This window comes from Zonotrichia leucophrys, chromosome 7, assembly GCF_028769735.1.
Source record: "Zonotrichia leucophrys gambelii isolate GWCS_2022_RI chromosome 7, RI_Zleu_2.0, whole genome shotgun sequence".
Classification (NCBI taxonomy): domain Eukaryota; kingdom Metazoa; phylum Chordata; class Aves; order Passeriformes; family Passerellidae; genus Zonotrichia; species Zonotrichia leucophrys.
In genome coordinates this window covers 27470239-27487138 of record NC_088177.1, presented here as the reverse complement: position 1 = coordinate 27487138, position 16900 = coordinate 27470239, and the positions used below count along the sequence as shown (strand labels likewise).

The following is a 16900-nucleotide window of genomic DNA, read 5'->3' as shown; positions in this document are numbered from 1 at the left end:
CACCATTTCCTTTAATGCATTAATGAATTTCACAGTAAATACATTTGACTATTAGGATCCTAACTTCCCATAATGGCAGTCCTGCTTGTCTTTATTGTGGCCAGTCTGCTTCTTGGAGGAAACAGTTGGGTTTTTTTTCCATCACACACTGGTCTTTCCTCCTTTGTTAAAATTACTTCAGTGCTGAATTAGCTCCAGTTAATTCTGTAAGCTCGTTACTCTTTTATGACTGTGCACATGGTAGTACTGCTGCATTAGCTCATGTGAGGCACTGGGACTTCTGGGAACACTTGCATGGGAACAGCATTAAGCTGTGCTGCCCTATGAATTAATTTGTAATGTACTGAACAGGAATATGTCTCCTTTCTGGGCATTCATGTGGAAATTTTTTCATCTGAAAACTCATTAAGGAAAAGTACCAAGTAATGAACTTATACTAGGAGAGTGACTTAGCTCCACTGTCAGCATTACTAATGCTCTCTTTTTGGCAATACGTGACAGATAAGAAGTTGAATACAGAGTGGAAGGCATTTTGTCTGTGGTTGGACATGTTGAAAATTCACCTGGACATGGATCAGTGTAGTTGTACAGTGAGGATTTTAGGAGCTAATAAAATAAGGAATCCTACTTTGCTGACTGGAAACAAAGGAGGATTAACAGTAGGGAAGGAATACAAGCACAATATGGTAGTAGTATAAAATTATGCTCGACTGGAATAGCCATCACTACTGGCTTTCCTACTAGCATGTGGAGTGTTCTTTGAAATGTCTTTTCCATTCACATGCATTGGAAGCATAGGAGTGCAGTAATGTGAGGTTTAAATTATACAAATTCAACTGATTTCTGTGTGATAAAGGGAAGAAGTTGTTCACAGAAGCAGCGAAGGGTAATTAGGAGGACATACATGCCCTCAAAGTGAGCCTGTTCACAGACCAGGTTGGACCAAGACCCTCAGGCATTTCTGCTAGTCCACGCCAAAAGCACTGTCAGTGTTTTTGCACATACCATGCTTGGTAGTAGATGGATGCAATAACCTCAGTTTACAGAGTACTGTAAGAGACTCCAGGTTCCTGAAAATGAATTATTAAGTTCCATTCCTCATCAGGAATTGGACTCAATGATCCTTGTGGGTCCCTTTCAACTCAGCATTTTCTGTAAACTAGTGAAGTATGGCTTCCTTATTGCATAATTGTCCAACTCAGAGACAGCTGCAGCAACTGCTGATGCTCAGTGAATTAGAGTTTTTGATAGACTTTAATGTTACAATGTTCCATCAGTTATTTCATGGTTATATGAGAAATTTAATATTCAGCCAAAATATGTTCAATATGGTATAATATCCACAGAATAAGGAACACTGAAAACATGCCAGTGAGTAAACTCCAGGAATATTCTACTTACTGTTAATTTTGAAGTGTAATGATAAATTTTAAATTAGATAATATAATAATGTATTTCAGTGTCCTATACCTTTCTGCCCTTGAACAGCTTGATGACATCCATATTAAGTCAAACTGTGTTATCATTTAACATCCAGGTACTTTGGTTATGAACATTACTTGTCACAGCTCAGCATCAGTGTTATCCCTTACTTGAGAGATCAGCTGAGATGGCATTTATTAATTTTGAGAATTACTGGAATAAAAAAGAATCACTAGACAAGTAAGCCCAACTGTTTGCAATAACATTTTGTCACTTGGCTAAATGTTAAATGGGACCAAACAAAAAAAGTCATTGGAAAGTTTATTTGCATATTTAGGACTCATAAAACATGGGCAGCTTAGGTAGCAGTAGTGAGGAGTGCCTTTATGGCTGAGGAGGGCTTTTGAGGGCTAAGAGACATTTTGGGGTTTGAATTGTGTAGGTATCCTGTTTTATTCCCAGACAATATGCTGATAACAAAGAGGTAAAAAGAAATGCAGTTTTATCAAAGTTCTTAGATATTTTTATAGGTATTTTACATAGAAGTTGAAATATGAATAATAAGGTATTTAGTTTTAGGGAAAAAGAAAGTAATTCTTCTTTGTACCAAAGTCAGTTTTTATCTTGCTTTAACCAACTGAAGGTCAGAGACAAAACAAAATAAACATAATTTTTAAAAAAGAAATCTTTATTTTTTTGGCTCATATGTAATATTGTTTGCGTTGTTTATGATAATAACAATTTCTTGCATGCATTTCACCAACACATTACAAGTCAAAAGCATTTGTAAAAGAAAGATTCTACATTTAATGTTAGCTTGTGCATGAAACACAAAATGTTCTGATGTCTTCGATTATACAAATGTGCCATTTTTTTCTTGGGAAATATTTTATTTGTACAAGTCTAGTGAACTGTGATTCAAAAAAGAATAAGAGTAGACTATGTAAACAGACACTGCAAGACAGCAAGGATTTAATCAACTATGAGACTATCTTGGAATTTCTGATGCAAATAGTGCTTAGAAATTCACACATTCCCCTAATGCTTTCCTTGCTATGTCCTGTAACTATTTGGAAACAAGCTGGGTTCCAGATTTACACAATTTACTTCACATTGGAATATATGCAAATATATTATTAAAACAAGATAGTCTACAAATACTCACTTTTTTTTCCCCATAGTGTGATGATGCCAGTTTGGAATTACTGTGGTTAGAAAATAAGCCAAGTGAATGAGGAAAGAAATATAAGAAACAGTGATCTAAACTTGAAGACACTTTTCTTATATACAGAACTGTTGCCAAATGGTATTTCTTTACATTATTTATATATGCTAACCACATTGTCAACAGGTTTAACAGTTTGCAATATGGCCTGTACAGTCTGATTCTACACGACATAGCAGCCACTTCAAATTTAAAATGCAAAACTAAAAAAGCTCATAAATAGCTGCAAACTATTGCTTAATGATTTGAAAGAATGAGGTCTGGGTGGACAACTTGATTCACTTCATCACTGACACATGGCTTCCTATAGTGGAGACTGTGGACAGTGAAGGAGCAAGGTACAGCAGCAACAGCATTGACATGCATCAGTGATGCTCCCCTATCTATGACACAGAATACATCATGTCCCGTTGAGCTCTTGCAAATTAACCATACTGTGGTACATATCTGATGCAATTCAATGCGGCAAAGCCATTTAATTCTATGTTCAAATATGCACAACAGTATACTGTTAATATTTACATGGAAAAGGTATTTAATGGATTCACTGGATATTGGAGATAATGACAGAAGACAGTAACCAAAAAATAGCCCAGGAAAAAAGAACAGCTGTCAAAACCAAAACAAAACAAAAGAACTCCCAGATATATTTTGGTGAAGCTATTTTTCCAGTGCAGAAACTGCACAATATTTTTTGAACTGTAAATATTTTAACATAAACATGAACTTATTCATGTTTAGTCATTCACATAAAAATAAGTCATTGCAGATTCCTGTAAATTAGAGGAGACTCTCCAGGCACATTAATCTGGATGCACATAGTCTGGATGCAGCCATACAAGTAGTTAGAATACTTCAAATTTAAGAGCAACCCTGAAACATGGAAGTCCTTAAAATCTTCAGCTTTGTGCAATGTCATATTTTTATTTATGCATGATTGACAAGTGCAGCATGTCTATGCAAATCACTCCTATCTGTACATTATAGAGAATCTGAGAGTAGAACTCCTGGTCCTCATACCTCTTTCCCCAACATAAAACCTATTACAAAAATAGTCCCATGTAATAGTAAACAACCTGTGAATTAAAAAATGATAAATACACTAATACAGTTTTTGTAAAAATATGACAAATGTGGCAGTTGCATTACAAACAGTGAAGAGAATTACTGTTCTACATGTTGTGGAAATAAAGTATCTTTTTGCACTCATTTCATGCTCCATCTTCTCTAGGGAGCCACCTTTTCCCTTATTCTTAGCAGTGTCAGCTGTAGTGAAAACAGAAACCTCTTGTCAAGTTTTTTACCCTGATTAACAGAGTGACAGTCCGATGATGGAGGTTCACTGTTTTGTTATAGGCACTGACCTTAAGTATATATATAATGTATATATATGCACACACGCGCGCGCACACGCACACACACACATGTGTAAAAACTGTCAGTTTGGCATAAATCTCCTGCAGGAGTCCAGTTGATGATTCATTCGCAAAGACTGTAAACAAGTTGTCCCATTAACAAAATTCTTAGATCATTATTTTTTATTTTCCCTGATGTCTTTACCTTTGTAGTTCTTTTCTGCTTTATCTTTTTCATATTTTTCTTTGTCTGGCTTTGTTACACTGTCATAAGAGGGTGGGGAAGTTGTAGAAGAACTCTCATCTGTTTTTTCTGGGGTGGAGTTTCCTTTTAGTTTATCAATAATTATCTCTTTTATAATGTGTCCATCTCCTTCTTTGTTTTTATTTCTATTATATATACTAGACACCTGTTTAACTTTTACCCTTAAGAGGTGACGTCTGTAAGCACGCTGAATGATGACAGCAGACACCTCCTCCTGCTTTCGTTTCAGTGTGGTTGTAATTGGTTCATAGGAGACTTTAGAAGGATTGGCTGCCATAAACCGATCTTCCATCTGTATTCTGAGGGCATCCATCTCCCCACTTTCCCCCAAAACACGCTTTGTGAAAGCAAACAAGATGTCAAGGCAGTGAATTCTGTCACCGCTCACCATGGGCAGATCCATTGCAATAAGCTGGACTTTGTTGGGTTTTGCTATGAGAAGAGGTGGATCTAATGAAGCAGCAAAATCTGATAATTTACTATATTCTATAAATTGTGTTGCATCGGGGTCAAACTTCTCCCAGACTTCATAGAACATCTCAAAGTCATCCTCGCTCAAGGGTTCAGCGCTTTCTTCAGTAGCAACACTGAAGTTCTCCAAAATCACAGCAATGTACATGTTCACCACTACCAGAAAAGATATGATAATGTAGCTGACAAAGAAGAAAATCCCAACAGAAGGGTTGCCACAGTCACCTTTCACAGAGCTCCCTGGATGATCTTTATGGGGGTCACAGTCCGGCTCCCCACTGTTGAGAATTGGGGCGAGCAAACCGTCCCAGCCAGCGGACGTGGTGATCTGGAACAGGCAGATCATGCTGTTGCCAAACGTTTCAAAGTTGAACATGTCATCAATCCCAACTTCCCTCTTGACGTAGGCAAAGTTGGACATGCCAAATATGGCATAGATGAACATGACCAGGAAGAGCAGCAGCCCAATGTTGAACAAAGCAGGGAGAGACATCATCAAAGCAAAAAGCAGAGTGCGGATTCCCTTAGCGCCTTTAATGAGGCGCAGGATTCGACCGATCCTGGCAAGCCGGATGACTCTGAATAGTGTGGGAGATACAAAGTACTTCTCAATCATCTCAGCCAAAAACATACCTGGGAAAACAGTGAATAATTAAAATAGAATTTTAAATTAATTCATTAATTACCTATAGAAAGATTTAGTTATTGCTATCTCCAATATAATCAGTGTAGGGATTCTATGCTATAGCAAAAATTATACAAGTTATTACATTTTATTGAAAGCTGTTAATAAGGTGAAAGCATCTCTTCTTATGTTGAAATGTTATCCTAGAGAAGGTAAATAAGTAAAATAAAGACTGATTATAGCAAGTAGGTAGTCCCTGTGTAAGCTTTCAGTAGTTCTTCAAATTATTGGGAAAGGGATGTTTATGTCTTAAATACAGCTAATTCTTGAAGCTGAGCCTATAAGCACTTTCTTTATGAAGGATGATATTGGCTTAATTTCTGCAAGCCAGAGATTTCTTTAACAGATCTATGTTTTATCAGCTCAATCTTTCTCAGATTTGTCACTCATTTGCACCTTGGATAGTCACTAGATTTTAACTGACAGATCTTAATTAGCAAAAGTAAAAAATCTCACCCATTTCACATAATTTTCAGTTTTAGTATTGAAAGTAAATCTGTGGTTAGTTTGCATATACCACTAAACATTCCTCTTTATATTTGTGCACATTACTCTAATGTGCCAAACAGTTCCATTATGTCTTTTGATGTGGAAAATGACAGTGAATCTAATGGGAGAGATAAAAATCTTTTATGCAACATTACATATATTGTGTGCTAGATAATATGAAGATCTGAATCGATACATAGGGCATAGGAAAAAGGAAATTCCACAATCAGCATTAACATACTTGAAACAAATGTTTCCTATTACTTCCAGTAATTCTTTCTTGAAAGTGAGTTGCTCTTACCTACTATGGAGAGAATCACAACCACAAAATCAAAAATATTCCAGCCTATAGTGAAGTAGTAATGGCGAAGTGAAATTAATTTCAGGACAAATTCTCCAGTGAAAAGGACAATGAACACCAGGTTAATCCGGGATAAAATTGTTTCCATTTCTTTACTCTGATCATCTGTTTCTACCATCATTGTGACCATGTTAAGGCAGATGAGAATCATGATGCTGATGTCAAATACTTGTTTGGTTACAAAATCAAAGATCATGCCTTGGAATTTGTTCTGCAAACACAAAGATGGAATACAGTTTATACAGTGAAAATAATTTTCTTTTAAAATGCCAAATGAGAAAACAACACCCTTCAAGATTTAGGAGTGCAAAGCGAGACTCATTCACAATAGAGGCAATAAGCCTAACACATGCTGGTTTATGTCTCATCTTGCTAGAGTGAATAAAGAAGTTCACCAATGTTGGCTGAAGAGGCAAGAAGGGAAATGCTGCAATAATAAGAGTAATAACAATGACAGTTAATATTATTGGGGTGAATGGGTGGTGTAAATTGATAGCCAGCAAGAGTACCAGCTGAATAAAAGCTAATTTTCTTCTCTTTATTCTCAGATGGTTTTAGAATGCTAACCCTCTTTCTTTCTTAAACTAATTGTGCTTGGTGAGATCATTGGACTGCTGAAGACACATGTCTCAAACACACCATGACTGTAATATCCTAGTTTTTCTTTAGTACTTAGCTCAATGTTTTTTGCCATATGTCTCTCCTTAGAAAGTCTATTTTTAACCACTTGGTGCATAAGGTGCAACAAGTATTTTATTTTTTTAAACAACGTAGGAGTTCAGTAAATAACAAGAGTAGTGTCTTATCTTAGAGACATATTTATCCTAGTCTATGCTTTACTCCCTAGGACATTCTTTCTCTCTGCAAGATTTTCTGCATCTGTCCTTCCCAATAGATTACCAGTGCCCCTTTCTGTCTTCAGCAGCAAGGGCCAGTGCATTCCCATTTCCTACAAATTCTCTGTGAGGAGAAAAAACAGAAAATGAAGTTTATCCCTGGTAACAAGAACCGATAAATGATCCAAACAATTGTGGTTTTCCAGGACTTAGGCAGGGAATGTTGAAATTTATCATTATTAAATTTAACATTATTAAATAATTTTGTTCATACTTCAGTGTGTATGTTTTTAAACAAAATATTAATGATCTAATCTGATGGATTCAAAAAGGGACAATTTCTACCATTACAAGAAAATAAATGGAAAAAATATTTTCTTTCCAGACCTATAACCTTATCTTGTGGACAAGACTATATTCCCAAATGAGTATTTAATTTAAGGGATGTGAAAATCAAATCACTCGTACCACTGGCCTCGGTATAGGTTTCTGTGGCTTTTTGGATCCCAATTTTTTCATTGCATTGTAATATTTCTTCTGTTCTTCTGTCATAAATATATCCTGACCTCCAAAGTAAAGAAATAATATCAAAATTAATTATTATCCACACATAGAACATTTATTTACAGTATATCTCCCTGTAATATAATATTAAAATTATATTTAATTTATATAAAAAGGAAGGGGTTTTTTTCAGGTGTTTATAAGGTGGATGTTCATATACACTCCTAACACACAGGAAAAACCCATTACTGGTGCCTTGTCAGCTTGGCAGTTGAGTTTTTCCAATGTTTCCATGCTCACTTTTGCTGAAATGGCTGAAAGCATTCTTGCACTACTGGTGCTGTTCAATAACTTGGTGATTAGGATATGTTTAGTGAATAGGAACATAACTAGTGCCTTGCATTGCCTATCTTCTGCATAGACTTTCAGGATTACAGCTAGACAAAACTAAAAGAGGCATAACTTTGAGGCAGAAATTGTGTTAGGAGAGTGTATTAGTATCTAATCCATGGGTTTTAACAGCAAAAAAAAACCCCACCTTTGACGTAAAATTAGGAAAAGTAATTCATGTCATGCCATAGCAAATTAAAACACCACTGGAAGGAACCTTGATAAACTCAAATCAGCCTTTGTTTGCAGACACAAATGCTGCCAGTCAGATGTGCAAGTGTCTGACTGACTTCCAGTATAGGTGAATTGTGCTTATTGATGAATCTTCACTGAGTCAGACGGAAGCACAATGTTAGCATCACTGTCTGCTAAATTGGCCATCACAGCCTGAAGCATCACAAAATTGATAGTAACCCCAGACATGTTTAGGAAACTAAAGAGTACTTTCACAAGGGAAAATTTCTGTAGTTCACAGTTTTCTTTTACCAGAGATTCTGTCTGGTATTGCTGTTATTTAATTGGTGATTGAAAAAAAACCAGATCATATGAAACTGCTTTTTCACAGCACACAAAAATTTAGAATGACCCTGACATTTGAAAACTAAAAACTGTGAGGCTTCAAAATATTTTAAATGTGATTATTTGTATTTTTATATTCTAAGGTTCTTTAAAACTGAACTGTATGCACTATCAATACAACTATTTTAAACACACTTTCATGTCAAAAATACACAGAAAGAAACCACTATTCCCTGTATATCTTTGCTTTACTACTGATAAAAATTATAGATTGTATTTGTGTCTAATGAATTAATCTCATTCTTATAGAAGTGTTAGAAAAAAAAGCCCTTATGTGCACATTTTTACTTATACCTACAAGCCTATTCATAAGAGGTCTATTTGACTTACTCTTAACTTATTGTTAAATCAGTTTGCAGATCCGTTATTCACTGTATCAACACAATGCCATATTTTGTCTTCATTAAGCATCAAGAGTTTGTAAGACTAATTATAATGAATATACCTTAATTTATCTTAATACTTTAGAGTAAATTGAAAAATAAATTATTTCATTCCAGATAATAGTGCATCTAATCAAACCAATAATTCATGATCACTTTTCACATCCTCATTTTAACTATACACTCAAATTGCAAATTATTATGAACCAACTTTTCATTTCTCAAAAAGCAAAAAATGCAAAGTTCAGAATCACATCCACAAATTTTAGTATAGATAATTATTTATTATTTTTTAAGACACACTTTACTTCAAGTGTTGAAATTACTTTTGATTTTTATTAGCCTTAGAGAAATAACTTTTTAATTCTTTATAGCTAGTAATTCATACCAATATGGAAATATTTTAAATACTTATCTTCTTTTTTTGTTGGTTGAAGTTGTCTATAATAACACCAATGAAAAGGTTCAAGGTAAAAAATGATCCAAATATGATAAAGATGACAAAATAGAGGTACATATACAAGTTGTCTTCATACTTAGGTTGATCTTTTACCTATCAAAAAAAAAAAAATTATTACCCATGAGAATATTAGATTTAAAAAACAATACGTATAATTTAGAATTAGGTATATGCCATCTCAGACAGAAAAGCTATGAAAACCACTAATTTATTAAAAGTTTATTATAAAGAGCACTAATTTATTAAAAAGATCCAACTTGTCCATTCCAATCAATATCTGGAGAACTGGAAGCTGACAGAAATATTGCTCATATGTAATTTTTAAGTAAATGTGCTCACAGATATGTTTCTATATGTACACATATAAAAAGTCCCTCATATAGAAGAAATAAGCAAGGTGGGATGTAGAGCAGTCATTAATACTTAAAATTTTATTAGCAGAAATCTAAATATTTTATATTGTGTTCAGTATATTATCATGGAACAGAAACAATAAGTTTTACTACTGCCCAAATCTCCCTGGAACTCTTTTGGTCTTGCTTGAACATTCTTACATCCAGCTAGGAACAGCTGCTTTCAAGAAATATCTAGTGAATATGTGTTTTGTGAAATCCATTAAATTGAGGAAATTTTGAAGGAAGATTTTGTTATTGTCTCGGTTTATCTGGATGCCACATCCCAGCATCTGCACCTCTAGAGCACAACAAGCTTGAGTGTAGAAATGCTAATGAAACAGAGTGTTTTACTCTGGATATCACTAACATGACCATTTGTGTAAGTTAAACAGAGTATTAGTTTTGTAGCCAAAATAAAAAACTAATCCCCAGAAAGCTTAGCAGGTGATCTTCAGTCTTAAAATCTAATTGCACTAAAATATCTAGGTAACATAGGTACTCAACCTAAGGAAACAACAAAATGCACAGTTACAAATTATAAAACCTGATTAATGTATTCCTTATTTAATAACTGCATAATATAATCTTAAATTAATTCATACTTATGATTACCAAAAGAATTTGTCGAAAATCTGTTATTTGTTCTATTACACTAACTTTATAACAACAAAAAAAAATCCACTTAAATTAATTTAGCTTTTTTGGCTAAACAGAAGGAAGTGAGATTCTTTCCAGTAAAAATTCTGAGAATCAAAAAAATATTTATTTATGTTGATTATAATTCTTTGTTGTGTATGTAGCTGTTTAAATTTTATACTCTTTCTCAGAAAATAATCAAGATGACTTTTGAAAGATTTACACTTACATCTCGTGAATCAACAGCAGCATACATAATATCCATCCATCCTTTGAAAGTAGCCTAGAAATAAAAGAAAATTGTTTATCTTCCCCATAAAAATACTTAATACATAAAATAACTAAGTTATCTATTTATCTGGGCCTCCACTTTTAATAAAATCACTTCTAATTTTTTGAACCATATTTGTCAACACAGGTGTCATAAATATTTTTTCTAGTAAAACTAGTTTTTTTAATACTTTTCTTTTTAGTTATTCAAATAATATTAAAAACCAGCTCTTAAGATGTCAACAAGTTGACAGTATGTTTGGAGCTGCAGATGTTTACTTTGCAGATGAAGAATGATAGATTTAGACAGATATTAATGCTGGAGATATGTAAGGAGGATCTACTAGAATCATTCATGGCCACAGCCATTTTTTTAACTTTACAACATGAATTATATATCATTAATATAACTCCTGGACAGAAACCAACATGCATCTGAATGGGGTTTTTTCTGTGTCTAAACTGACCTGGTATTTTTAGAAATGTTTTAATCCCACATAGCTAAAAGGAATAGACTGTTCAAAGTAAAAATATACTTTGTTTCCTGAGAGATTTGTTTTAAAGAAGACCAAAAAGTGAACCGTGTAAGAGATGTAAAGAGTAAAAAGATCTGCCATCATTGCTCCAAGGAGTTTATTTTAATGCATGCAGGATGTCCATTTTTTTCAGGAACACCAAAGTTGGTGTGAAATTCTAGTTGAAAATGTGAGTGTGCAACCACTAGCCAGGGTTTCCAAGCTTATTCATAATAAAGGAAAAAGAGCTAAAAAGCCCGTGAAATGAACAAAGAGCATCACTCCTGAGGAGGTTCAGGAGAGGAACCATTCCAAGGAGTATATTTCCATCTGTGCTTGCCAGAAATGGCTTTGGTGCTTTGGTACAAATGCCAGTTTCCACAGCAGAAACTGGCACTCTGGAAGCGTTCATATCCTCCTGAATCTTGCAGTGCAATGCCAATTACCAAGAAGGTGTGCTTCAAGCCAGGCCTCACACATCTTTCTGGCTCATCTGGCAATTGCCAGCCATTTGGTGCACTTTGCATAGCAATATTAGGAAAGGTTCAGAGTTAGATAAGAGCAATAATTACAGAAGAGTGAAGGAATAATGTTAATGGAGGCAATCAAATGAAGATGTGACACAAAACATGCTCAAAGATCCCTTAACCTCTGTGGGGAAAGTAAAGGTTAGAAGGAATATTTGAAAAGGAAAATTATGAAAAATCAGAAAAAAAAATTTAAAAAAAGGAGCAAGAAGAAGAATGAAAGGTTCCCAGTAGTGAAGTAGTTATTGAAGACCTAGACTGTCTGGATGTATGACACAGATGACATTTATACACAGCTTCAAGAGCAGCAGTTTTCCTTACACATCTTCAGAGGCAATGATGGCCATGATATCTGAAGCCAGAGAATCATTCAGTACTACTACTCAGCACATAAGAGTCACATTGCCTTTACAGGCAAAACATTTTAATCTAGGTAGTTAATTTTGGAATTAAGGTCAGCTAGAAATACTGACTGGCTCTGAGATAGAAGGGACAAGCATATCATTCTTAGATAACTTTGCATATCAGAACTGTAAATATCTTTTCATTCAGTGGTGCTGTAGGTTGACTTACAGACTAGTGATTCTACAATCATCTAAATATAATTACATGCTTTCTTGTTTGTGTTTTGAATTGGATCCTAGCTTTAGAAGCTCCATTCTCATCAAGGAACCTGTAAAGAGCTAAGGTCTTTATTTCTTTGACACAAATAAAATATACTCAGTACTTAGAATAAAGGCAGTTCTGAACAGTGCATAAGATAAGTAATTGAAGGAGAAATGCAATTTACAGATTTTGTGTAAGTAGTAGTAATTAATGGAATGAATATGCTATGCAATAACATCCAGTATTTCACAAGGATAATACTTATTTAAATTTAGAAGTAACATAATACTTATATAGTATACTATAATGACTCTTTAATAAGCATTAAGGAATATGATAGTTCTATACTGTACACCCCTAAAGAGATTCTTTTATTTTCTACACTTAATATTTTCACATTATTATTATCATCATCCTGAGACTCTATTTTCTAGTCTTGGAAAGGAAAATTACTCTACTATCATTAAAAAAATAATACAAGAAACAACGTAATAGAGTTCCGTGAGCTGTACATTATTGCTATGAAGAAATTATTCCTCTGCTTTACAGTCTTAACTTGCCCATTTTTCCTAGATACCTTTAAAAAGAGCAAAAAGAAAATTTATACATTTACTTACTACTTGAAGCAGAGCAAGATATCCAGCTCCTACATTATCGAAGTTTACTTTCACATTCTTCCATCGGGCACTTTGATTGCTTTTTATGAGTTCCACACACTGAGTATAATTGTTGACATCACTGATATCAAACATCTCACCAGTTGTGGTGTTGACACAGTGATAGAATTTCCCAGCAAAAAGATTTACTCCCATGATGCTGAAGATTAGCCAGAATATAAGACATACCAGCAATACATTCATGATAGATGGGATTGCTCCTACAAGGGCATTTACAACCACCTAGTGTACAAATTAGACAAAATAGCCACTTAGCTTACAGAAAGAAAATGAAAAATACTTGAAAATACTTCAAAAATTTCAGAACAGTATTATTATGGGATGGACAGTTGAAATATTACAATAAAATTTGTGGGAGAAATTTTAATGAAGGTTTAATAAAATGCTAATGAGATTGGAAAAAGCAAGAAATAAAATGAGATGGAAACAAAGACAATGCAAAAGTCTGAAAAAAATCAAAAAGCAAAAGAAAACCTGTTAGTAGCAAGATGAATTCTTAGCATTTGTGTGCTCTAGAGAAAAAGAGAGAAATAAATGTTAAATTCCAGCAATATAAATTAAAATACATAAATAGAAAATAAAACCATGAAAAGCTCAAAGAATGATGATGTGGAAGACTAAATAAAAATGTCTGCATGTAAAGCTATCATTACTAATGATTTTATTATTAGAAAAGTTATGCACACAGAATGCAACAAAATTAGGGATATCTTATTTAATCATTATTAACAGCATTTGCTCTAAGTCTTGGTTTTAAATTGCCTGGGCTCATTACAGTTGCTCTTACATGTATCCTTTTTTTTCTTTTTAATTGGTTGCATTTAATTCCCTTGAGCTTCTGTGTATGGGCAAGGGGCAATAAAAGACCTGATTAAATTCTTGGACAAAAGTTTTATCTTAGTTATTGTGGAGGGATAGAATGTAAGAAAATAGTGCAGAAGGTGGTCTCACACCTGAGGAGTTGCAGCTGCACTAATGACCAAAGATTGGGAACAGGCCTGCCCTTAATAGACCACAGCTGTGTCCAGTAAGAAGAGCGCTACAAAAGGGAGGGTTAGCTGGGTGAGAGGCAAGTTGTGGTTTCTTGGCTGTGCTGTGAGGAGCTGCCCATGAGACATCACCAAAAAGCTACAGAACTTTTAGAAATAAGCTGAACAGCAACTGATAGTTGTCAATAAGTTGACAAGTTATTGTAATTCAGCTAAAAGAAAGTTGCAGATATTCAAGCAATAATTTTCTAGCAAATCAGTAGAGACTGCAGTAGTCTTTTGTGTGTGGGTTTGAAAAAGGTAGTATTTTTCATTTCACTAAGTTGACCAAAAGTAGTCTAGCATCAATAGAAGTTTTGCTTATTCATAAGGTAGACGCTTGATGTGTTGTTTGTATTGCCAATCATGTAGAACAGTGGTGATGGTGATGTGCACAGGACACTCTTCCCTACACTGGCAGGTGTAACCATTGCTAGGATATCGGCAGCCTTACCCAGACAGGAACCACGTTATTTATTTGGCAGATGAAGACCTATGACTGAACTATAAATATGTATTGCAGTACTGGGATATTTTGAGGTGAAAGATTAAAATGACATTTCTCAATAAAGTTTTAATTTTTTTAATTTTTTATGTATCAGTTTTTTTCAGTAAGTTGCATGGTCTACTGTGGTTTTGGTTTGTTTGTTTTTGTCAGATTGTTATTTTCATATTCTGCCAATCTCCTCAACAGGTGGGTTTTAGTGCTCTTTACATTCATATGAAGGAAAAGGTCTCTAGCTAACGAAATTATTTCTAATCTCTCCCCTTCTGTACTTCCAAATCTATCCTAATTTCAGGTGTCTTTTAAAAAGACCTCTCTGTAATACTACAGTATATACTGTGGGATTTCTTTCCCAGGCAGGTAGACAGGGAGACACAGTGATGCTTTAGTTTCTGATATGTCACTCTTGTCAGCTTTTTCACCTTTTGGTGGTTTCTTTTGCTTTCTGGCTAATTGTGTTTCATCCTAAACCACTGACAAACTAATAGAATTGAAATTAGCTACATAAGTTGAGTGAAAAACTCCCCAGATAAACTGTAGGAAAAAACCTCCCACCCTCTACTGCAAAATTTGTCATGTCCTTTTATTTTTCTAGGTCCACAAATCAATGGCAATTTTAACAGTCAGGGGGCTGGGAAAACACAACTATGCAGCAGTGAGCAGGCAAATTTAATGAGCTCAAGGTCTAATTTCCAAATGTAAGGTGTACATTAGTCTTGTTTGTAAGGACATGTTGAAAGGCCTTTTTCCACACATTTTTGCATGCCTGTTGGAGTTCTTTGAAGAAAGCATGAGTGTAACCATTAATACATCAATTTTTGTATGCATACATTTGTTCAGACTCATTCATTTTATCTCACCCTCATTCCTTCAAATCGTGACAAGGCTCTTAAAGGTCTTAAAGCTCTTAATGTCCGTAGCGATTTAATGGCACCAAGTTCAGAATAGCCCAGAGCATTGGCTATTAAACTAACCAATGAGACCTATCAAATACAGAAAAAAACATTTTAAAAATAGTTCTACACTGTTTATTTTAAAAGAACAGAAATTCAAGCAACAAATCAACAGTGACAAGTTGTAGAATGTCACCATTTTCATACTTGCTGGAAAGGCAAGAGGTCTTATCAAGGCATGGTTAAAAAAGGAATATATTCTATTAAATGTCTGTCTGTTATGGTTGGATAGGGTTTAACAGTCATATGGAAGTATACTGTTGGTGAAAGATAAAATTTTCAGGAAACTTTAAGGACAAAATAGCCATACGTTCTGTAACTTCATTAAGGTTCAACTTTTCAAACAATTTAAAATTCTGAATACATTACATTGTTTTATTAACATCTGTCAATATTATGAATATCTATGAATACTAATAATGACACAAACAATAATATAAATAATAATATATAACAATGAGTAAACAATGACCTATAAGCACTAACATAAATAATAACATCTAATAAACACTAATAATATCTATGTACACTAACATCAATAAACACTAATAATATAATGAATATTGTAGTAGCTAATTACAAATATTTGTTAAAAATACTACTTCTAAGTGGAACAGTTTATAACAACAATGACCAGGATATTTCACAAATATGTATTTAAAGAGGTGGTACTATCTCACTTGCCTAGCAAGTCTCTGGTTTTTATTTTGAAATCTTGTAAGTATAGAAAAATATTATGGGATAGATATTAACAGCTGCTCACCTTATAGCAGTAAGAGCTTTATTATCTACAACACTGTTAAGATCCTGATGCATGTTATTGGGATTTTGTTAAAAGACAATCCACTTAAGTAAGGAGCAATTAATTTGCTCCTCAAATGGAACTGAGCTTTAGACAGGGTTAATATGGAAGGGATTAATTTTCTTCAAGCAGTTTTGGAGACAGGGGTGAGGAAAACCCATGCCTTACTCATATTTTATTCATTTCTACCACCAAAAGCATAGATGACATGTAAATGAGCATAGGCATATTTTGATCCTTAAGAAAATCTCTCAAATGTTAATTTCTGTGCCTCAGTTTAAAGAACTCTTCAAAGACTCTACAGAAATAGGAATTCACTGATAATGGTAGTAAGACTTTGACCATTATATGAAAAGTTGGTTTCCTGTGTTTAGGAAAAAAGAACATAAAGAACAATCAGATGGATCTCAAACACAAGAGTTGCAAGACCATGCCTAAGAAGGCCAGTCCAAGAGCAAATACAAATCAATTATTCATTGCTATGTTGCTATGTATATTATCTAACAGAAAATAGTGTTTTAGTGAATTCATATTGCTGGACATTTCAACTGGATTTTTTGT

The 16900-nt window shown here is 34.1% G+C and overlaps 1 protein-coding gene across 9 annotated transcripts in view; it reads right to left on the bottom strand.

Annotated features, from left to right (window-relative positions):
* Positions 1–2089: 2089 nt before the first annotated feature.
* The window catches only part of LOC135450478 (sodium channel protein type 2 subunit alpha-like), a 66871-nt gene continuing 52060 nt past the window's right edge, over positions 2090–16900 (bottom strand). For all 9 annotated transcript variants that reach the window (XM_064718705.1, XM_064718707.1, XM_064718710.1 and 6 more), the window contains 7 exons: positions 15445–15567; positions 12992–13273; positions 10686–10739; positions 9381–9518; positions 7578–7682; positions 6214–6484; positions 2090–5371 (listed from right to left, as the gene is read on the bottom strand). In XM_064718705.1, coding sequence (XP_064574775.1) covers positions 4179–5371; positions 6214–6484; positions 7578–7682; positions 9381–9518; positions 10686–10739; positions 12992–13273; positions 15445–15567 — 2166 coding nt within the window. In that variant the 3' untranslated portion in view covers positions 2090–4178. The remainder of the gene's footprint in view (positions 5372–6213; positions 6485–7577; positions 7683–9380; positions 9519–10685; positions 10740–12991; positions 13274–15444; positions 15568–16900) is intronic.